Genomic DNA, 24,838 nt, shown 5'->3' with positions numbered 1-24,838 from the left:
TAGTATTAGTTAATTATTTAATGTAAGCTCCAATTAATTGCCACGTCTTTTAAGATTACACCATATTAACTGATGTTTTTTCTTAAATGTTTATAAAATTTCAAGGACAGTATTGAGACTTTCAGCATACTGATTGTTATGTCAATAGCAGCACCAACCAACCAAGTTGGTATGGAAGAATTGCGCCGCAAGAAATCCTTTTCTATACAAGTTGTCGAGTCTTTTTGTCTAGGTCTCCAAGCATTTCTTCGAGACACTCTTAGATCGTTATGATCTCGTATATTTGGCTTCTCCAACATTTAAAAAGGAAAAAATGTAAAATTTAAGGATAATTTACAGTTTCGCAAACATGATCATGGATTACGTATCATACAGATAATTTGACTCGATGAATATGATAATTTATCTGATAAATAAATACTACTTATTCAACAAATTCGATTGATTGATACGAGTTGATTTTCTGTTACGATAAATTGACGAAACAATAGTTGTATCAATAATTACTTCAGCGGCTGCAATAGCTATAACAAAAATTGAGAAAACATTCCCTTTTAATGGGCGACTATAAAAAAATCTGAAAATGTTATCCTATTTAAGATTTAAAAAACACTGAAAATTCGCTATTGGATGCCAATATCACCCACGCCTTCATATTTATTCTTGTTCAACGAGAAATTCAACAAGATAAAACTCGGATTTATGAACTTGTATTTGTATTGAATATATGTAGTGTTACAATCTCCAATGTATGATCCTCTGATTAATTCTCAGATGTGAAGTTTAATTCAAAGGGTTGTGAGCTTGTTCTCGAATCAATGGGTCTACGCCTTCAGCTTCTAGCGTATTGGAGAATCCTTAAAGTCTTCAGCTATGAAGCTTGATGCTTGGCAAGGTGTCTTTGGCTCACTTGACGAAATCTGCTATTTGATGAAGTACTTCAGTTTTGCAGCTCGACCATTGAAGTCTCGTCGTCTTCAAATCTTTAGTTCACACTCTAAACGATTGTAAATGCTCTAAATCTTCAATGCTTCTGGATCTTTTTCTTCTCCCTAAATGAGGGGTGACCCACCATATTTATAGAGTCTTGTATGGGCCATGGGCTCTAATGGGCCGTGGGCTTAGGCCCAATTTTTTTATGGGTTTTGATCCAATTAGTTGATTTCATCCAAGAGAGACACGTGGCACAATTTGATTTGCCGATTTAAAATTAATTTAGGTCACGTGTAATTTTATGATTGATCCCAAAATATAATTTTAAATTATGATGTGGCATTAAGTAATTTGTCAAAATTTCTCATTCAACAATTCTACAGAACCAACAAAAGAAAGGGAAAATTAATAAATAAATATAAATATTGGCCTTTTAATCCTAGTTATTTAGTCATGTAAACATTAATAATCATGAGATTAATTGACAATTATTTGAAACAATGGTATGTCGTTGTGGTCATATTTAATTAATTGTTATTCCAATTCCGTCAAACTTGTATATATTTTTAATTTGGTTAGGTGTATATAATCTTTTAATTTCGTTAAATTCCACTTTAAGTTTTGGTAGTGCTGCGGTATTTACCTCAAAATTTTGAAAATATTTGTAGTGTTTACCTTAGGATAAGTTTTCATTCGAAGAATCATTGATTATATTAATCGTGTACACTGATAAATTATATAATATTTATTTGGTATAAAATTGACGACATTTTAGAGTCAGTTCTAGTTGAAATTTATAAGTTTTAGCACACTTGTTTTGTAGTTGATTTTGTGCATGAGTGAATTTAATGTTGTACAAAACTTGATTTTATTAAATTACCAAGCTTTTAATTTTTTTTATATTATTTTTTTGTTAAAATTAATTGGTGAACCTACCAAAATTGAATAGAGGGTAAAAATTACAATACTTATGTAAGTTTAGGGTCCAATTTTATGAAATTGAAAGTTTATGGTAAATAGTAATATAGCCTCCCAATTTTAAGGGTACAAATTGATATTTTTTCTCAATTATATCAATTAATGTGTAATTTATTATAATATTTGTAAATCACGTGTACAAAATAAAAACTGTTTAGGTTTTTGAAGGGCATGAATAATTTTTCATTCAAATATTTGTTTATGTAAATATTTAAATTTTTGATTGATTGCAAAATACTATGAAGTTTTCTTAAATGGTATAAAGTTCATTAATGACAACTTCAACTCAATCGTTTAAAGCATATATAATTAACTAAAATGTCAAATCCGGTGAAAGAAAAAATGTTAAATTGATTAAAAAAATATACTATAAAATATAAGAAAAATGTTTTTCTTTTTAAGAAAAAGAAAAACAGTTATGTTTTTTAAAATAATAGAATAAAAGTCAAAATGAAAGGAAGGTGTTAATGAGGTGGCAACTTCGTTTATATTTTGGAAAAAGAAAAAAAAAACCTTATTTTATATGCAAGATTAAAAATATCACGTGTTCTGAAAATAAATAATAGACAAACAAAACTATTTTAAAAAAAGGTCCAAAAATTTTCGATTTTCGTTCTTATGAATGGTTGCAATTAGCTAAATTAGGCGAAGCATAACCACATATTTCTTAAAAATCTTATCCGGATTTTATATATTTGATTTCACACCCATTAAAATGTCTGTTTTTTTTTTCTTATAATTTAAAAAGGAATTTTGCTATGTCAAAAAAAAAAAGAAACGATGTGAAGTGTGAATTTGATTTTGAACCACTACCTAACATGCTTGAGTACAATTATGAACCGCGAGATTTTTTTCAATGCGAAATATAAACTATTAATTTTATATTATTTTTAAATTACTAGGTATATATATATTTTTTTACTTGAGTGGAAATTTCAACTCCTGATTTGCATAATATTATTTTATGTTTTAACTAGTTGATCTCATCACAATAAATCTAATTAAAACGTGACACAAAAAAAACATATTAATTATATTATCGATAAACTACGTTAACTTTATCTTTTTAGGTTTAAACATATGAAAGTAGTTTTTTTTTCCTTTTTTGAGTACAACAATTTGGGGACATAGATGATCTAACCTCCGACCTCAAGGGAAGAAGTAGATGTCAATTACTGTCCAACTATGTTCATATCGACAAAAATTAAGGTAGTTTTAAATGAAAGAACATTTATTAAGTAGATATAATTTTTTTTTGTTTTATTCAAAAAATGATTTATGGCAAACAAGTTTGAGATGGAGGTAATAGCAAATTTTACATTTTATTCTACCATTGTTAATTTATCCACTAATTTTAATAAAATCAATTAAAACTCGAAAAGAATTCAATCATTTTAATGAAAATTAAGCTTTCTCTGTAGGGAATTAAATTTGATCAATGAACGATATAGACCATTAAATAGTCTAGTCAAAAGCACACCAATTAAAAAAGACCCATATGTAATATCACTTTTCTTGAAAAGCCTATTAATTCGTGTCACATATATATTTTATAATTTTCCCCACATAATTAAAAAGAAACATTTTTTAACAATTATTTAAACGAAAATATATCCAAATGTACAAATTACTTGCACGTATTTAATATTAGAGTAAGTATTGGAACATTTTTTTCGTTAATGTTAAGTTAAAATTTACAATGGTTATCAAAGTTTCAATGTACAACCTCATACAATCTAAAGGTCAATATAAAAACTAGTACGATTTTTCGAATTGCATAAAAATTAAATTTTCTTTTAATTATAGTTTATGAAAGATAATTTTTGGTAACTAAATTATTTTTCAACAATTTAAAAGTCGTAGTTTCTATTAAATAGTACATCACATGTGTGGGGATTCAAATCACTTTTTTTTTTTTTAATTTGGAAAGGAAAATGTTTATTGTTATTATACAACCTTATCTTTTTTTTTTCAAGAAAAAATATATATTCCCTCATATTTATGGAGAAACTGCTCACACAAGTCCATACCTTGAAGTGAGGGGTATTTAAGTATTTCAACTTCTTGCATTAATGACAACCCAGCAGTGTTGTTCGTAAGCAAATGGGCACGAATAAAATATTACACTAATTTTAAATACAAAATAAAATGCACATGTATTATATTAATTAATTATATTTTTGAAGTTGTATTTATTATTACTATTAGCAATTATATAACTATCAAAAGTATGAGAAACATCGCCATCTCGTTTTTTCTTTTTCTTTTTTCATTCTTTCTGAATTGTAATATTTCTAAAACGTATATACCACAAAAGGTAAAAAGAATGAAACAACTTAATAATTCAATGGCAATAAAATCTATATTTATATTATTTTTAATATTATATTCACAATTATTATTATAATAATAAATATCTACCATTAGTTTATAAAACTAAGCTACTAAAATAAATTTTCTAAATCAATTAAATTGATCATCAGTGAACTTGATGTAATTTAATTAAATTTTACTACCCAGAAAGAGTGATATATAATTGAATTTCATTACCCTGTAATTAAATATCAACCTAAAAAATAGAATATAGTGGTTTTTTTTTCTTTTTTTTTTTTTTGCAGTGAAGTGTATTTATTAATGACCAAGAAGCAACAAGTGTCCAAAAAACACATGAAACATCCTAATACCATAATTGAAAAAGAATTAATTAATCGTGTAGAGTTAACACAATTAAAATATACAACATAAAATAAAGTAGACGGAGATTGTAATTAATTTATTATTCAACAAAGGCATGTTTTCTTTTTTTGTTTTTTTAAATTTCGGTCCAATTAGATTTATCTGTATTAGTTATGTTTAGTAAATCGATTCATATTAAATTTAAGCTCGACATACAAAATATTTTAGCCAGTTCTCAATTTCATTATCAATCTTCCCAATTTTCAGTTTATGTTACTGTATTAAAAAATCTCAAAATAAATTGGTCTAACCAAAAGTACAAAAAATCGAGCTATTATCAGCATACCATATATATACTACTTGATTTATGAAACTCAAATTTTCTCCTACCAATTAATAAAATCCATTTTTTAATATACCTCTAATTAAAAAATTTCAATACTTCAGAGTGTAAATTTTGAAAACTTAAAAAAAAAAAAAATAGAGGTACCAAATTGAGAAAAATTTGCAAAGATGAGAGACTATTATTTAGTCTAAATTTAAAATAAATCACTTTAAAATGAAAAGGTAAAAAAAAAAAAGGATTTTAAAATATGTGTCTCTCCCGCGCCCGTTTGGAAATTGGAAAAAGAAAGCGTATCCCCAGCTTTTGGGGCGTAACGTCCGCTGAACGACGTGTCGGCTCGGTCCATGCAAGAGTGTGCAGTGTGCAGTACACAGCGCACCTTCTTGATTGCCCCACTCCTCTCCATCTACCTGCTCTCCTCTCCTATAATTACACTTTTTACAGACAAACCCACAAACAAAGTTTCGCCATTTTTTTGTTCTACGACCTCCAACCATTTGGATTTCAGAAGTAGCAGCAAGAAGCGAATCAGAGGCCATTCAAGTATGAGAACCAGCAACCATTTGATTGGGCTTCTCAACTTCCTCACTTTCCTTCTCTCTATCCCGATCCTCGCCGGCGGGATTTGGCTCAGCACCCAAGCCAACAGCACCGAGTGCCTCAGATTCCTTCAGTGGCCCTTGATCGTCATTGGAGTCTCCATCATGGTCGTCTCTCTAGCGGGATTCGCTGGCGCGTGTTACCGGAACACCTTTCTCATGTGGCTCTACCTCTTCGTCATGTTCTTCGTCATCGTCGCTCTGATTGCCTTCATTGTCTTCGCTTATGCGGTCACCGATAAGGGGGCCGGCCGGACGGTGCCCAGCCGGACCTATTTGGACTACTTTCTTGAGGACTATTCCGGCTGGTTGAAGGACCGAGTTGCGGATTATGGCTATTGGGTTAAAATCAGCTCGTGTATTAGGGATTCCAAGGTTTGCAATAAGATGGGAAGAACCGTTGGGGGTGTCCCTGAGACTGTTGAAATGTTTAGTCTCAGGAGGCTCAGCCCTATTGAGGTATTGTTTTCTCTTTATGTTGTTCTTGAGATTGGAGATTTGTTTTCCCCTGTTTGTTGATTTTTTTCTGAAAATATATTGGAAATGGATTTGTTGGGTTGGGGGTTAGATTTCTGATCCACCCTCTTTTGATTTGCAAAAGGAAGGAGGAGGGTGTAGAAAAGGCACTTTTAGGGAGTTGTGATTTGATTAAGGTTTTCTAATATTAAATGGAAAAGCTCAACTCAAGGAAGTTCTTCTGGTTGCTTTTGTTGGTGAGATATATCAAGTTATTTACTGGGGATAGCTTTTGTGCAAATAGAAACTATACTTTTTTCATGTTTAAAAGGTGGAAGTTCCATTACTTCTTTCTTCTTAAGGTTGGCCTAAGTGGAAGGATGGTGAGAGTGTATTATTGCACATCTTCTTCTGTGAGGCAACCTCCATTTTCTAAAGATCACCCAGTAGTTCCCCAAAAAGGGATGACTGAATCATTAAGAACACATTAAAGAGTGAAATCAACTTGTTGCCTAAAGATTTTCTGTTGTTGCAACCGATATAATCTGGCCGGTGGCCACTGTCTTGCTTCCAGAAAAAGATGAACCAAAATCAGTAAAACCATCCATGTTTTTGGGGGAAAAGCTTTTTCTTAGATAATTTGTATGTTCTAGCATCAATGTGGCACTTTTTTTCTTCTTTTGAAAGACCCACATGTCACTTTTCCCTCTTCTTCTACGATAGCAGTGTTTACTGGGTTTGAAAGTTGTTGCTTGTTTTTTTTTTTTTTTTTTGAGGTTGCTTTACCCTTTCTCTTGGAATATCCTCCTTATGATGGGACACATTCTTTTGTGTGCTGAATTAGAGTAGAAGGCAAAGCCATCTGATGAAGTAATTCTGAAACTTCTATCCTTCTATTTGTTTGATGAAAGTAAGGTTTCCCATTGACAAGTTAATTCTGAAGCATTTATCGGTCAGACGATGGCGGATGGGGGGTTATATTACCCTCAAACTATCTGCCCTTTCCCCCTTTTCCTTAGTTTATTGTATATGAAACAGAGTCGTAGATTGATCAATTGCAAGACATAGATTAGTTAGACTTTGTATGTTTTAATCACAGGTCATTACGCACAGTTTAAAGTATCCATGAGTTTTGATTTTTTGCCTCTCTGTTACTATTCTTTTGCACCTGATGTCTGCTTGTAGCAAGACAGTAATGAGCTCAAAGATGTGTGGAAAATGTTCCGTCTTTATTGTGTTTAATAAACCCGCTCTTTTCGAGTCTGAATGTTTTCGATTTGGTTTGTTTAGTCTGGTTGCTGCAAGCCCCTTACAGAGTGTGGTTTTACCTATCAAAATGAGACTCTCTGGACTGGTGGAGAAGGGATGGTGCCCTCCAATCCCGACTGCACGAAGTGGAACAACGATCAAGCGCAACTCTGTTACGACTGCAACTCATGTAAAGCAGGCGTGCTGGCCACCCTCAAGAAGAGCTGGAGGAAGGTCTCCGTGATCAACATTGTTGTCTTAATCATTCTGGCGATTGTTTATGTGATTGGCATTGCAGCATTCAGGAACAACCGACGCATTGACAACGAAGAACCCTCCGGGGAAGCGCGGATGGAAAAGGCACGACCCAGCTGGATTCATTCTTAACTAATCTGTTGTTTGAGATATAAGATTGTCAATTGTCATCACATGTATGCATTTTGAGGCTTTGGTTCTTTACTTCTAGTGATGTTTGGTAGCGTGATCGTTTTCGGGTACTTCTGTATATGATTGTTGTTGTATCATCTTACTGTCTTCCCTTCAGGCAACACAAGAACACTGCACATCGATTTTTTTTTCTCTTCTTTTTCCCCCAAATCTGTTGGCCTGTAATTTTGGGGCATTTCAGATGATTAAATAGGTAAAAATCTGCCTCTTATGGCTAACTAAAACCACTGGTTCCTTCTTTTTGGGATAAGTTTAAAAACCCTAACATTCAAACACGAATTTCTTCTGTACGTCCAGAACTAGACGCGATCGTCTTCAGTATCTCATACTGGGGAGTGGGAATTTTCAAATTTCATTTCCAGAAATCGTAGTCTCGTGGATGAGCATTTTATCGCGACATTTGTACTGTTCTTCTACTCTGTTCATGTCGAAGCACAACCCAGTTACGGAGTTTGCTCAACCTGCGGAAATGGCAGGATCCATTTGTTCGGTTCATGAAATCGTACAGACGGGCCAATATGGTTCGCTGCGGGTTCAAAAGTAGCGATCAATTGAAATGAACCCAAAAGTTTCAAGAACCTCACCTAGGGTTCTGTGGGCTACTGGTTTTCCCAAAGCGTGGCTGAAAAATTGTCATTTGGTTATTCATTGGATCAGATTCCAAAGCATATAACAAACAAAACACCGGCTTTTCGAGGCAAGTTATTCTAAAATCTAACTTATGATTTCGTGATCGTCTCTACTTTTGAAACAGTTGAAGATGTTTTTATCATCATTGTTTAGGAATCCCTGGCTGCATCGACGTGCAATTTGGTGGCCAAACTCCATTGAAATAGGCTCTATCCGTTCAGCAGTATTTACTATTTAGATGACAACAAGCTTAAATGTGGTAGTGGCAATGGGCATTTTCACATATGGGGTACGTCTCCAGCTTCCATAGATGCAGCTTCAGTGAAATGCTTGAGGAGTTAGAGATAGAACAACCACAATGGGGCTGCTGCCTGTCAAGGTTAGGTATCGTATAAATGATTAAATTTACTTTAATCCTTAGCTTAATTTTTGGATTCATCGGTGATTTAACATATTTAGCTAAGGAGGAGCTGATTCTCATTTCATAACTTTGACTACTCCCTTTTGTTGTTTATCTGATGCTAAAGAAATTGGTCCTGATGCACTAGCTGATTCACATGGTAATATGACAATTGGTGGGATAATGGACTAATGGAGCATGAGTTGGCTGGAGTCCATTCTGGTGATTCTGACTGTTCCCTTCCAGGCTTGATTTATGAACTGTTGAGCCTCGCCAAGGAGGTGATTCCAGGACATCTGTCGGTGAGGGAGTTTCTTCGTGCTTTCCTCCATTTCAGCAGGTAGAAATTTAGGCCCATTTCTCCTTTCATTGTGATGCAACCTTCATGCATTTTAGGAGAAATATCTCTAGCTTTTACTTTGTAGATGTGAATAAATTGAAAGAAAGAGTATGCTAATCAACATAGATGTGGTTGCATTCAATCTTCCTCTGTTCTTTGCAATTTTCTAGAGATGTCTGAGCTTGAGGATATTTGGTAGTTGATCCTTACTCACCTAAGTTTATTCACATCGCTAGTTTGCAAGTAGTGGCTAACTTAAGCCCCTTTTGACCCCTTACTTTATCCTGTATCTAATTTATCTAAATCGAATTGCATTTAGTTTTTCAGAACTAAAAAAAGTCGCTTTTAGAACTTTGTTTTGTTTTTCGAATTTGGAATTCAAATTTGTTCTAAAGAACTTGTTCTAAACGGTGAGGAAGCAAGCATATGTTTTAAAACTAGAAATTGTTATCAAATGGAACCTTAGATTTTTTCGTCCACTAAGAAATATCTAAAATCATCTCTAAGGCAAACCGTCTTAAATATGATTCAATCCATCCTACCTTTAGAACTTAACTTATCTGCAACTCTTTTCTTTTTTCTAATGTTCATAATAGTATTTTATTCACACACATGCATGCATATATATCATTTTAAAAAGGAAAATACTTGAATTTCCCCTTCTATGCTCAATCCTAAGGTTAGCATAAAGCCTAAAAGTTCTTAGATGGTGATAGATTTTTCTCCTTTAACGATATAAGGAAAACCACTAACAATTTTCATCACATCCCCTTTATATGGATAAATAGTCAGCCTCAGCCAGAACCTACCTCAGCTGAACAATTAAAGCCAAAAGTTGACTGGTAGGCCATCAACCACATTCTCTCCCCCCTCTCTCCGCTCTTATCTTAGGTTAATATGGCTGGAAAATAAGATTATCTCTTGAAGATGGGAAAAATTCAATGGATTCTTTGATTATGGTCATTTTCAATCATTGGTTTAGTGACAGATGGTACTTAATTTATTATCTTTTAAATCAGCAGCCTAAAAGACTGGTTTTTAGAAACTTTTGTGGATAAACTTTGCAGTCTGAGTTGGAAGCTGCATTCTTACAAAGTCCTTGTTGCTTGAAAACGTGTGGGCCTTTATTTGAAACGAATGGGAGGAACAGCTAATGAAGGCCAATTAGCAGAACACTCCAGAAATTTGAAAACTTTGCAGCCATTTCTAAAACCATGGGAGCTGCAAAAAATTGGCGATTCCATACCCCTTTTTTCCCTTTAAAACTGTAGGTTTGAAAATTTGCTGCACTAGTATTGGTCTTCTGCTGGTGTGCTGGCTGTGCTCATATGTTTTTCATATTCATAAGTTTGAAAATTCCAGTCAAGTGTCAAGAATTAGCACTTGGGTGATTGCCACTTTTAGCATTAATTACCATGATTGAATCTTCATGTAGTCATTGTAGCCCCTACCATATGATTTCTTTGAAGATGATCAAGACCCTGAAGCAGTATAATGTCAGTATCATGTTCACTTTGCATCATTAATGTTCATATTTATTAAGTCTGCAACCTACCACTTTTCCTTGTTGCTTGTGTTAAAGGGAATGTTTAATTTTGACCAAAATTTATCAGAACATCTTTTGCCGTATAATTCAAGTACACTTGGAAGGATGAGAATGCTGCCATAGTTGTTCAACTTGATTACGATATTCCTTCACTGGCAGGACATGATATTATCTAATGGAGAAGAAGGAAAAAGAAAAAGAAAACCGGTTTGGGTCGGTTTAGTTTGGTTCTTATGATTCTTAATATTGTCATATAATTAGCAAAACTGAATCATTCCAATCAAGTTTCTAGTTTTGAATGATCTATGTGAGCCAAGTTTTGAATGTTTGCTTTGTTGTACTCATCTAGTTATAAGAATGAGTGATTGTCTTTTTCGATGCTTACTTCTCATCTTGAACAGAGTTCTATGCAATTGTCTGCCACTCTTGTATACCGAATGCATTGTTGCTATAATATTGTAGTTCCTACGAAGTGCAAACGATGGGCGGTCCAGATCAGATGAGCTTGAAGAGAAAGAGCAGGCTTGTATGTTGCATAGGTCCACGCGGAAAATACTGTTTTCTGGAAGTGGATGAGAGGAAGATGGAATGGGGAATATATCACGTCTAAAGAAGCGCACAGATTTTTCTAAGTAGTGGAAAATTTTGTCACATAAAGTTAGAACCCAATATGAATATAACAGTTGGCAGAATCTCTATTATTAAGGAATTTTTCTTTCTTCTTAGCAAACCATCCCATCACCAGCTTCTCTTTCCCTCTAATGTGAAAGGGTATTCTATATTATAACATTTTAAAAAGGATCATCTTCTTTAACAGGTTGAAAAAAAGTGGTAAAGATGATCCAATAGATAAGTATGTTTTTAGATGATAATATCTAATTTTGTAAAGTTGAGGACACTTTCAAAGAAATGGGCATGTTGCAAAGTGGTGGTTTTAGAAGTAGAAACATAGCATTGTCTCGGTGGTGGGAGCAGCCACTCACCAATGCAAGTTGTTAGGGTAAAATCAAAGGAAACTATGTGGCCCTCCCTCCTTGAGACATGTGCATCCACGCTCCAGCTTGGAAGAGCCGAGGACGAGGAAGAAGGGGTCATATGTTGAAACGTAAGCTCAGCTTGGCTTCAACCTAGAGAAAGTTCTATTGGCGAAAGATTTGTTGATAGTCGACAATATGTTCATTTCTTTTCGTAGGCAAATGATCTCCTAACAACTACATGATACCATTTTCCAATGTTCCCTCCATAAAGGTAGAGTTTCACCTTCTCAAAGATACTAATCTCCGTGTTTTTAGGTTTCAACTAAACTCAACTTTACATCAACTTAGATTAAGTACTAATTTAAGTTTCAGAGTGTACGTAGTCGAGCACCACACCAGTGCAAAGCTCTGGTTCTAGGTTGCCAGCTACCCACATCAAAGTCCACATAAGATCACCTGCTCACAACAACCGCACAAGTCATTACTCTTTTAAACAGACAAAAGCTAAAGGAATGACCAGCCTATTAAAAGGTTTGGTACTAAGTAAATAGTTAAATGAGACAGGTCGTGACTTTGTATCCTCGCTCTCGCATGTTATAGTCTTTCACAAACACACATATACATATACGGGGCTAAAAATGTAATTTTGTACCATTTTAAATTAACTTGTTAAGTATAACAAATGGTTTTTCAAAAAAGCAAGTCCAATAAGTTCTTCGGTTTGTGCAGAAACAAGTCTATTATTTCAGAAATGAATGACGTGTAAAATGTGGTTGTGTCATTGAATAATTATAAGACTTTTATGGTCTTAGTTTATGACTTAAGTCCAAGAAAATTGGAAAGAGAGAGAGATCGGGGAGTCCCTAATCACAAAGTCATATATTTGGAAAATTAGGCATTTGATTATTGAATTAAATAAGAAAAAATTTCTTTAACGCAATTATTCCAAAGGAGAAAACTTAATTTTCAACTATGGCGCCACCCTCCTGTTTGAATCAAACAATCATATTAATGGGGAATTAAATCATAATTTAAAAAAAAGGTAACATAAATTCATTTATGATTACCTCTTGGATCATCTCAATTCTTGGAGGAATGCAAAAGCAAGTATAGTTCAGTAGTGGTTGGCATATATCTACAACCGATAGGTTGTAAGTTCGATCTACATCCCCACATGTTGTATTTTTTAAAAAAAAAATATTAGGAAATAAGAATATATAACAATTGTGTTCTTTTTTTTTTTAATTTTGCAAAGTGCAAATGACTCGGGCTATCCATAATTGAGTATGATTAATTTTGTAGTTGTGTTTATTTATTTTCTAAAATTTAAAAATTTACCATTACAACATAAACTTTCTTTTAAATCACAAACAAGGGATCAACTCTAAGAAGAGATGCACATACTTTAACCAATAAACTATAGTTTTTTTTTTAAATATAAAATATAGTTATTTTAGCACATTTAATTACATCCTAAAATTTTGAGTCACTAAGTATCAACCTCCGATCATATAATAATTTCACATTCAGATATATGGACAATTCAACAAAATAAAATAGCACGTGGTATATATTTTTTTTAGCATAATCCAATTAGTTAAGAAATTAGTAGTCCATCTTATACGTCAAATATTCGGTAAGGGTTTGAAAATTTTGAAGATATCTTTAAAGATCCTCGACTCAAGGCTTCGAGTTGAAATCATGGCTTTCACGGAGACTCTATAAAACAATTTTGGTACTACGGCTACCACCATTCATTGTTAGCTATTAAAACAACATTTTTTTATTCTTATTAAAGCAACATTTAAGAATAACATGGACCTTATTAAATAATATAATTTTTTAGTAAAACAAGTGGGAGTGAAGATTTGAACTCAAGATGAAATAAGTATTTTCACCGATTGACGTATGTTCAGGTTGACTTTATATAGTATAATATATTAATTAATCATGCGTCAAAATGCGAATGGAAAGTATAATTACCAAAAATTTTCACTTTCTATATAAACTTTTCTTAACCCAAAGAGGTTTCACACAAATAAATCATAAATGCCAAAAGAAAAAGTATAATCACAAACCTAACTAATTGGAATTTCATAATTAATTAAGGACGCAGCCTTACCAAAAGAAAGAAATAACCCTTTTTTCCTTTCTCAAAACAAAAAAAACAAAAAAGAAAAAGAAAAAAAAGTTTACAATAATTTTCAAACTTACTAATTTGATGGCCTTTTTCTCCTCTTTCTTTTCTCTATTTATATCTCTGCGTTTCCCTCTGCAACTCCAAACCCCAACCCCACTTCTCTCTCTCCCTCTCTCTGCTCCGCCGCGTCGGAGATGGAAGGCAGCGACACGATCACCGCCGTTTCATCAACTCCTCTATCTCAATCTCCTTCTCCTTCTCCTTCTTCTTCTTCTCCGCCGTCCGTCATTCTCAGTCCTTGCGCGGCGTGCAAGATTCTGAGGCGGAGATGTGCCGACCGATGTGTATTGGCGCCCTATTTCCCGCCCACCGACCCGGCCAAATTCGCCATCGCTCATCGAGTTTATGGCGCTAGCAATATCATCAAATTCTTGCAGGTATTCTTTTCTTTTTACGCCTTTTTGATTGAATTCGTGATTTCTGCTTTTCGTTAACTGTGAATTGCCTACTGTTTAGTGTTTACTTGTAGTTTGGAGACTAAATCAATAAATTAAGGCTGAAAATGCACGTTGATTTTTGATTTACAGACCAAGGATCTTGTTGCTTCCATTTTTTTCTTTTTCACGTTAATTTGTATGTTAGTATGAAAATACTGCGAAAGACCAATAAAGGAGGCTTCAACATCACTATCAAAGAGGAGGCAAAAGGTTTCATTTCACATATTAAGATTCTATACTTTGCAATGAGACTGGGGAATGAAGCTTTCAAAATTGTCTTTTCTTGAAATGTTTGTTGGAAGTGCCGTAAATTATTTGGGCAAGCCATGGACACATGGGAATTTTTTCTATCTAACATTTTGTTTGTTTTTATTCAGCGAACTGTAAACTTTGTTAGTTATGTCTATTCAGTCACCTAACCTATTAAATATCTCAATTTAGTCTCTGAACTAAACTTAACATAATTAATAATTTAATGGCTAAATAAGCACCATACTCACTCATATAATAATTTAACTTTTTCACTTTTACGAGTGGAAGTTTGAAAAGCAGTGTAACCAATCACATCATATTGTGTTTGTTATATTGCTCTCTGAAACCTGAATCAATTCCATGAGAGACTTCAAACACAGAGAGATTCTCCACTGGGCTTCATTTCCCAACTTCTTATTCTCCTCTGTTCTTCTCTGTTTCTGAATATTACAATACAAGAAGAGAAGTTTTCTGTACTGCCCCATCTGTTGCAAACTGAGATTTTTGTTGGGACTTTGATTACAGGAATTGCCTGAATCTCAAAGGGCCGATGCAGTGAGCAGCTTGGTTTATGAAGCAAGTGCGAGGATCAGAGACCCTGTTTATGGGTCAGCAGGGGCCATTTGCCAGCTCCAAAAGCAAGTGAATGAGCTCCAAGCGCAGCTAGCCAAGGCCCAGGCCGAGCTCGTCAATATGCAGTGCCAGCAAGCCAATCTAGTGGCCTTAGTTTGCAGGGAATTTGCTCAGTCTCATCAATCTGTTGATGATTTCAACTCCAACAGCCCTCACAGTGGCTTTCAGAGCATCAACCAGAGCTACTTTGAGGATACCAATGTAAACCCATTGTGGGAGCCTCTCTGGACATCATGAATCTGACCCCTTTTTTTGGTGCTTCCAATGAAGTTTCTCCAAACTCTTAAAAGCCCAATTTCTGCTTCTGGGTAGGAGAGACTGTGGAAAATACAACAGAAATTTACTTTCTTGTTATGATTGATGGTGCTGAATTGGACCAACAAAAAAAAAAAAGAGGAGGGAAATTAAAGCTCTAGGGTTATGTCTCTGTCCACAATCTCTCTTCTTGAGCCCAAAAAAACAAAACAGAACAAAAACAAGTAGATGTGAAAGAGATGTATACCAATTGCTGTAAGATCTATCCTTTTGAATAAAATATCCATCAACAATGTCCATATTTTCCTAAATTGAAAGGTTTGATATTACTAATATTAGAGATTACAACAAAAAAGATAGTCAAGTTGAAAATAAATGTTAATAATATCATTTAAGCTAAACTAAAATAAAACTAATAAAAAATAAACTCTTCAACTTTGTCCTTTGTTTAGAGAGTGCTACTATCTTTTCAAAATTTAAAAAGTATTCCTATCATTTAAAAAATTTCAATAGAGGAAAGATGAAATAATCTATCATTAGGGAAAAATTAGGTGGACAATAGAGAAGCATATCATACTGACAATGGAGGAAGAAGCTTCCACGTTAATTATCAAGTTGTTCTAAATTCTACCTCGAATGATATTTTGCTTTGACATCTGAATGTATTTTTCAAATTAAAAACAAAGTGTAATATTTTTTTTTTAATTTAACCTACAATTTATAATAAATTTACTCCCATCTTTAAAGTTTCTTGTATTTTTATAATTTTTAAAATAGATATTCACCGGCGCCAATATTTTCATCGATCTAAATACTTTTATGAATAAATATTCTAATATTTTGTTATTTTTTGAAAATATAAACTACCTTTTAGGTGAACTAGTGTCCCCCCCCCCCCCCCCCCCCCCCCCCCCGGGTCAGGAATTAAACATTTTGATCAGAAATGAAAAAGTTGGGCATCGTCCAATGTGTTTGTTTTGTCCAAGAAAGTCAAAAGATGGGAATGACCAAAGGACATATCCAACCATAACATCGTATATTGTCTTTATGATGTTTTTATTTAAGCCTTAGGTTAATTTTATCCTCAAGTCATGGTTTTATAAATATTAATTATTACTGTCCCCATCTTTTGTAAAGAGTTAATTCCTTTATTTTGTTTGATAATCATATCATGTTGTCTAATCTCAATTTTATTAGCCAAACACAATAATATCGAAAGCACACTTTTAGAATAAAAGTTGTTAAGGATTTAAGATTTAAGATTTTGACTTGTGTTGAGTTATTAGTGTGAATAATTTGATAAATTTTGTTTTTAGTCTCCTATTTTAAAAAACTTAACGTTTTATTTTTAAACTGAATTTGTTTGGCCGTTTAAGAGTATGATTTATAAATGTTTTGAAAATCTTTTCAATTTTTTTATGGAGATATTTCATTTTTAATTTAAAAATATGTCTAATAGGTTCGTATCTAATAAGTACCATCTAATTCTTAATTTTACATTTAATACATCTTTGACCTATTTCACGCATTTAAGAAGTGGTAGACTTATTAGATATAAAATTGAAAATATAGGGATTTAGAATTTATTAGGTCTAACCCTGAAAGTTTAAGAAACAAACTTGTAATTTAACCTACCATTTATAATTAATTTATTTACTATTATATCCTTATAGATCTTTTTCAATAAGAATTTTATTTTTCATTTTATGCTCTTGAAAATTATTTTTAAAATAAAGAAATAAATTTTAAAACAAAATATATATATATATATATATATATATATATATATATTTCTGTTTTTTTCATAAAAAAAAATATATACTACAAAACAGAGAAACTGAGTTATTGCATAAGGTATAACTTTTTAAAACACAAACTTTAACAAATAAATTTTAAATTAAACAAAATTTACTAATTCAACCGCTTTTCTGTTTGTTTTTATAAAACATAAAACTCAAAAAAGGAAAAGAAACTAAAGGCAGTCAATTAAATTTATCCTTCGACTGAGTCTTGGATTCAGATAGGAAAATGAAAACTATATATATGTATACACTCACACCTCAATCGTAAGTAGATATTTTAATGTATTAAGTTAAGTTCAAATTAACCACGTGTAAGTAAAGTTAAACTTCCTTTTTCGTATTAAAATAAAGTTTAAGTTTCTCTTTCTTTTTAGATATCTATTTCTCATTGCTTTATTCTGAATTTAACGTATTCCAATTACTTAGTTGAATTATTATTTTCAAATTTCAGAGGAATTTAATTTCTACGTGGCAGACCCTTTTTATCTGTTTGAAAAAATTTTATTAGATAGAAGTTTGTTTTCTAATATTTTTTTTTTTTATAAAATGATTATAAACATATATAATTTTTAAAATTCACTAACCACAAGCAAATTTTAATAATGATAATGAATATTTTATTTTATTTTATCTAATGATTATTGAGTAAGATAATCTTAATAATCACCTAGCTAACGTAATGATATAGAAAAATTTTAATAACATACTCTTTTCATTCACACCATGTATTGATTGACAATTGTTTTTAGTTTAACACGTGAGTGGAAAATTCGAATCTCAAAAGTAAATAATCGAATTATGCTCAGATTGGTTTGCATTGATTGAAAATTACTTTGTATAATATTCTTATTTTGACCCTATTAATTTGCAATCACATATTAGTCTTTTACTTGTCTCTCCTCCTCTATATTTTTAGTTTGAATAGTTTTGGAAGTGGGGATAAAGGCATCGATCTTGAAGATGATAATAAGAGTCTTATCCATCGAACTGTATACTTAAATTGGTCTATTTTCTTTTTATCTTACCTCGTGAAATTAGACAAATAATTCGTAGTCAAACAATTATTAAAAATATGAATGTGATCTTAAAAGCCTGTGCTTATTCTAAAAAAAATGGGACGGTGAGAAAATTCCTTGGTCATCAAAATTTCCAAAACAATTAATCATATGATATGAATTTTAATTGATATAAACATATTTTGGACATTAACGGATCCCACGTGTGACGTGAGGATTTAATAATTACTCAAAAACTTTGATTTCGGTCAAATAAAGGCTTCTACTTCTACCTTAGTCGTGGTCTTTTTTTCCTCTAAGTATGACATTTTTGAATAAAAAGCATGTAGATTTTATATTCCTTTTTATTTGTTTTATATATGGAAAAAAAAATACGGCTTGATTTTGCACGAGGACTTTCTTTTCTCTTCAATTTAGATGCAACATCTAACAAAGGCTTTTTTTTTTTCTTTTTTAAGAAATGAAATTGCATAATTCTGAATTCAATTCAATTTTGGGCGGTAAGACGTTTTTATTTTATCAACGTGGAAAATATTTTATTTTTTAATATATTTTTCTCCTAAATAATTGTTATTGTTGTAAATCGTTTGATTTTCATGACATTGAAAATTAGTTTATAATTTTTATTTTTATTGTTTTTTTAACAGTACATTTCTATCAAATATTTTTGAGAAATGATGAAATCGAAGAGGTCTACGTGTCATTCGGATGAGCGACCCTCAAACAGACGAGCCTGCAACAACAAGTCTTGACATCGATGCAGTGCCCGCTTAATATTCTCCGACAATCAAGTTAGAAATCAAACATGAGAGAAATGGTAAACAACTTAGTAGTTTAGTGACAGATTTTTCACTTACCCCTGTAGTCATGGTATTCTGTCGTTTTTATAGGTGTTATAGCCGAGTAGGGAGGATGCTTGCGCGCACGTGCGACGTGGTAGGGCCTACTTATGTATGAACTCTAATGAGTCATTATGGGATATTCTCGGCATGTGGTATCACTTCATCACCTACCACCTTGACCTGTTGCATTGCAGAAGGGTGTACCGCATTAATCTTGTACGTTTCTTCTAAAACAAGCATCGCTCCTTCCTTTGGTCGTATGTCCACGGGGGATAATCCCAAATGTAGCTACTCCAACCTCACACATTTTTTGCTCATCTCTCACCCTCAACTGTTTTATTAATTTATTAAATTAAACACACAATAAATTTTCGATTAAGGAGGAAAAAAATTAAACGCCTGATACAAATTATTTCTAATTAAACACAAGGTAATTTCCAGAGAGAGTTCCAATTCGATGGGCTTCTATCGGGAACGGGCTTCTATTGAGGCCCAATAATGTGTGAGCCGAATCCAGTTGAGTCCCAATTCGATGGCTGAATTATGGGCCTGGGCTTTGGGCTTTGTGAAAATTAACTTCAGATCCCATTGAAAGCGGGACCCCGGTCTCTATTCGCGTGGCTACAGAGGCTGTTGTTCTTGAGTTTGGAAGGGCTTCAAAAAAATTTTATTTATTTATTTATTTTCGGAATAATTTGAATTTATTTATTGAAACTTATTGTATGGCTAAAAAAAAGGTATTTGAAAGGAAAATATAAAATATAATAAATATATGCAATCTAATCAGTTAACAATGTATAGTTTGTGGACAAGGTGTAACCAGAGTGGCTACTTTTATCCTTTTAAAAAGGAAAAATACAATTTTCAATTTTGACTTAAAAATATAGGTATGCATTGTGATGGAAAAAATACATGTTTTTCACTTAAAAAATTCATACCCGACGGATATAAATTCACTGAGACGGCCACTTAATTTATTTATCCGTTTGATTAAACAATTTTTTAATAATATAGGTTGGGATTATGAAGATTTGTTTTTATAGTTCAATGACATATGAGAGTGAAGATCTGAATTATCGACATTTTAGTCAAGAATATAATATCATAATTAGTTTTTTCTTAGTATAACAATACGTAGGGATGACGATCTGGACCGAGAGCCTTTTTCACCCAAATTAACATTCTTATTTATTGAATTATAGGTTCTCGAATTCATATAATTTATATCTAAATGTATTCTTATAAATTTTAATAAAATGGAAATTTTCAAAAAGTAAAAGTGAGAAGCAAATGTTTATGTTTATATAATATGTGTTTAGAATATGCAAATAAATGTGTTATAGAAATCCAAGTTGAATTCAATAAACCATTTTGGTGAAAAGTTTATAACTCATAAGTCAACAACAATGATTATGGAAAATTTTACCCCACACCAAATCCATGCAGAAAAAATATCTATAACAATTTTTTTTATCATTTTTCTTTTAAATTATCTAATTAGTTTTCATATCTTAAGAAACAAACCTAATTAGTCTTCTACTAAATAATACGAAAATTGGCATGTGTATAAATATGGTATGTTTTGGTGTAGATTTTAAAAATCATTTAATAGGATTTAAATGTCGTATCTAATCTATGTTTCAACTTTTTTTTTAAATGTTTAATAGATTTCTTAATTAACTCTCAATGTTGGGCTTATCAGATCTCTAATATGTTAGACTTTTTATTTATATTTTTTATAATCTAGACTCATTGTTAAAAAATTAAGAACAATTTCTTAAAAAAAATTAATAACAATTTCTTAAAAAAAAATTAATAACATATTAGATACCGTTCAACTTTATGAACTATATTTTGAAAGTTAATATATTATCAAAATAAACTTAAAAAATAGAAACACTTAAAAAAAGCTTCCAAGTACTTACTTTAGAAAAATATTAAATTATACAAAATTAGAAAAATATTAAATTATACAAAATTATTCTCATTTAACCTATTGTAAAGACATTAGTTATTTTAGTACCATTACAACGTATAAGGTGGAGATTTAGTTAAAGTTGGTTAGTAAAGATGTTAGTTTCTGTTAAATATCTAAGTTTTAAATCTAAACAAATTATAACGAAGATTGTTAACTAATTTTTTTATTTTTTTTTTTGTAACCATTGCACAGTAATAACTTATTCGTTAGGAATAACCAAAGATTTATTTTGGGCACATTTTTATAAGCTTAAGGATAAAAGTGAAAATTTTAATATAAAAACACAAAAGCTTACGAAGGGAGCGATGTGATTATTAATTTTGGGTGTTTAGTTTTATTGCGTCATCCTCCACGAAATAAAGAATCCAATCAATGTCGACTCCGGCCGACCCACCCTCTCCATTTTACGACTGCGAAGATTTAAGCGCCATTAAAATGGAGCAGTTTCGTGAACTCATGGACGCCTTGGCGCTGGATTCCGACCTGGACTTTGCCTACCATCTTCAACTCGAAGAAGCTCTCGCCGCATCACTCGCTTCTCAAGCTCCCGCTTCCTCTTCCTCCTCAATTCTACGCTCAGAACTTCAAGAATTCGAACGGGATGATGATTTTTCCGGAATCGGCTCTCTTCACGCCCAGGACGTCGCGAAATCTGATCAAATATTTCAAGACTGGCTTCAATGCCAGTTCGAGATGCGCAGGACTGGCGGGGAACTTCACCGTCGGATTCACGATCACGGTTTCGCGAGGGAGATCTTTAACATTCGCGATGACGACTGGAGTGAGTGCGGAGACACTTTTCAGAAACCCTTCGGTGAGGGCAGCTCGAAGGGCGTCGAGAACCAGGGATTTTCTAGTCTCTATTTCAAGGGTCTGGTAAGCGAGGAAGGGATTGGAAATGAGAGACGTGCTGTGGTTGGAATCGGCGTTGCTATTTGCGATCCAGAGGATAAATTAGTCTTCGAGATGAAAAAACCCCTAATTGGAAACGAAAGGAGCAAGATAGTGGCTGAGGTTAAGGCTTTGATCGAAGGACTGAACGCAGCAATGGGTTTGAAATTGAAGCGCCTTCGTTTTTACTGCGATTACTATCCTCTTTATCAATTTGTAAGCCTTCTCTATGCCTTTGTTGTTTAATCTTCATTCTTCGACAAATTTCTTTCATTTCCTTGTCTGTCAACGGCCCTTTGATGTTTGGCAACGAAATGCTCCCAAGATAATTTTTTATTCAAATCTTTAGCTGTCTTCTACAAGTTGTACGTTGATCTTCAGACATTTATATGATTACACTTGTATCACGTGGCATGCGATCCTTACATTTTACTTTAACGGTGGTCTGGTTGCTTAAGCACCTTCTAGAAGAGGATGTTGGACTTTAGTGGCGTAGATGAATGTAAAAAATGTGCTGACAATATTGGTTAAACCCCATTTCACATCAATTTTGAGGTTACTCAAGGAACTAGATCTGTTTCTATTTCTTACATGAGTAGGTGGAATTGCAAAATGATGTAATGTACAGACCCACCCCATAAATTTTAAGTAATTTGATTAAGAATTGGTGATTATTTCATTGTTAAGTTTCAAGGAATCCTAAACCCATTCTCAATTAGTGTGATTTAGAACATGACGAACATTAAAGACCCACCATCCTTATAGAAAGTCATGTTAAAAAATCTGGTAGTGAGCTTATATAGAAAATGGTAAAGATATAGTAACAGCTGGTAGAGATCAGGATGTTGCAGATGGCATATATTTGACCGTTTGGGGCTAATATTATTAGGATGTCATCTCTCAATAACTACAATATAAGTGATGGGTCCTCAATCCTATAGGTCGCAGCTATCCTTTCATGGTAATAGTTGGGAGTCTGTTTTTAGCAAAAGCAGTCTTTCAGAAAAGGTGACTTAGATGTGATTCTCTCCTGCTTCAGGGTTTTTGTATAAAATGGTTGATCTCGGGGTTGGCTTTTCACTTGCACTTTATTTCTAGAACTACAATTAACAATCCAACATCTTATTATTAAGCCGTGCACAGGTTACTGGAAAATGGCCACCCAAGCAGCGTAAGATTGCTGTGCTACTTAGTCAGGTAACTCATCTTCAAATATGTTTCGACTCTTGCAAGCCCAAGCTTGTGGCTCGACATGATATTAAGTTTGCATTCAAACTAGCAAGAGATGCAATAGTTACCGAGATAACCCGAACTGAAGGTCCTGCCCTGAAGAAGAAGCTAAATGAGGCTTGTGTTATTTGTTTGGAGGATTGTGATGTTAATAGAATGTTTGCGGTTGATGGCTGCTTGCATCGGTACTGCTTTTCTTGTATGAAACAACATGTGGAGGTGAAATTACTTCAAGGATTGGTGCCCAAGTGTCCACATGATGGCTGTAAGTTTGATCTTAATGTCGATAGCTGTGCAAAATTCTTGACACCTAAAGATATGGCTACTATGCGCCAACGCATTAAAGAAGCTTCCATACCTGTTTCTGAGAAAGTTTATTGTCCATATCCAAAATGCTCGGCTCTAATGACAAAAGACGAGGTCTTGGAATACACTAGAGATGTCCTTGGTGGTGCCAACCAATCTGGAGTACGGAAATGCATGAAGTGTCATGGTCTTTTCTGCATCAACTGCAAGGTTCCTTGGCATAATCGCGTTTCGTGCAATGACTATAAAAGGTCAAATAATCCCGCATCTGAAGATGTGAAATTAAAGTCCCTGGCATCGACGAATCTGTGGCGCCAATGTGTGAAGTGTAATCACATGATTGAACTTGCTGAAGGTTGCTATCACATGACTTGCAGGTAACCTCATTTCTATTGTATCATAACAGACTTTATTCCCAAATTGTAATATGTACTGGAAAGTAGAAACTTAAGACTGTTCATAGCTCTCACTTTAACCTAAATCTGTACGTTAATGTGGACTTTATAATCCGTCTCTATAATTACCTAGTTCTGGATAAACTTAGCTCGAAGGACAGGAATTAAAATAGTAATGTAAATGGAGATTGGAATGAAACTGGGTCTTATTTATTTGATCTCGTAAACGTAAAAGAAAAAGGAAAGACAATCTAGAATAGCATATTTGTGAGTAGCATTCAATTTATACCTACAAGTCATCTATAAACCAGATCTAGTTTGCACCCGTTCATTTCTTGGTATCTAGTTTGATTGATCACAAATGAACTTTTGTCTCGGGTTTTATGTTGCAGATGCGGTCATGAGTTTTGCTATAAATGTGGAGGAGAGTGGAAAGATAAGAAGGCGACATGTTCTTGTCCACTTTGGGCCGAGGATCGCATCTGGTACAATGACAATAACAGAGACTTCGATGATGACGATATATACACTGATGAAGAAGAGGAAGAGTTTTATGATTCCGATGATGAGTGCTATTATATTTGATCAAAAGCCATCCTCTATGCTCTAGTTCAGTCTTCAACATCACTCAAATGATCCAACCCAACCTTGGGATTTTGATTTTTTTCTCTCTCCCCTGTAAATTGCCTGTCCATATATGCTGACATACTTGAAACTTTGAAATGATTCACATGTTCAGGTGTAACTTCTGTTGGGACAATCCCACATGATCTCCTATTTTGGTTACAGGTTTTAATCACTGAAGTTTGCTTCCCCATCTGGTGTGAAGCTTTAATTTTAGGTCCTTTGGTTCTTCAGAGTAAAGATCATTTCTTTTTCAATTTTATTGAAAGGATTCAGTTTCAATCTTTAACTAAATTCCTGCTCGGAATTATGAATGGATACATAATCAAAATATTTTCATAACATTTTTTATATCTCTTAAAAAGTAATAAATTGTGTCAAAGTGAGCCTAGCTCGTAATT

At 33.1% G+C, this 24,838-nt stretch overlaps 3 protein-coding genes across 3 annotated transcripts; all 3 read left to right on the top strand.

The window, feature by feature from the left end:
* Positions 1-5,340: 5,340 nt before the first annotated feature.
* Positions 5,341-7,760, top strand: LOC111011260 (tetraspanin-3). Its single transcript, XM_022284961.2, has 2 exons — positions 5,341-5,991; positions 7,279-7,760. The coding sequence occupies exons 1-2, from the start codon at positions 5,479-5,481 to the stop codon at positions 7,621-7,623; spliced, it is 858 nt and encodes a 285-aa protein (XP_022140653.1). The 5' UTR covers positions 5,341-5,478; the 3' UTR covers positions 7,624-7,760.
* Positions 7,761-13,838: 6,078 nt separating this feature from the next.
* On the top strand, positions 13,839-15,664 carry LBD1 (LOB domain-containing protein 1). Its single transcript, XM_022284667.2, has 2 exons — positions 13,839-14,153; positions 14,991-15,664. The coding sequence occupies exons 1-2, from the start codon at positions 13,911-13,913 to the stop codon at positions 15,333-15,335; spliced, it is 588 nt and encodes a 195-aa protein (XP_022140359.1). The 5' UTR covers positions 13,839-13,910; the 3' UTR covers positions 15,336-15,664.
* Positions 15,665-21,313: 5,649 nt separating this feature from the next.
* LOC111011310 (zinc finger (C3HC4-type RING finger) family protein) lies at positions 21,314-24,653 on the top strand. Its single transcript, XM_022285019.2, has 3 exons — positions 21,314-22,098; positions 23,026-23,795; positions 24,206-24,653. Exons 1-3 carry the CDS (start codon positions 21,364-21,366, stop codon positions 24,396-24,398), a joined length of 1,698 nt encoding a protein of 565 aa, XP_022140711.1. The 5' UTR covers positions 21,314-21,363; the 3' UTR covers positions 24,399-24,653.
* The last annotated feature ends 185 nt before the right edge of the window (positions 24,654-24,838 follow it).

The sequence above is a fragment of the Momordica charantia genome (genome assembly GCF_013281855.1).
Source record: "Momordica charantia cultivar OHB3-1 chromosome 2 unlocalized genomic scaffold, Mcharantia_2.0 BLBB01000002.1, whole genome shotgun sequence".
In the NCBI taxonomy this organism is placed as follows: Eukaryota; Viridiplantae; Streptophyta; class Magnoliopsida; order Cucurbitales; family Cucurbitaceae; genus Momordica; species Momordica charantia.
The sequence above is the reverse complement of the archived record's forward strand: the minus strand, read 5'-3'. Positions and strand labels throughout refer to the sequence as shown.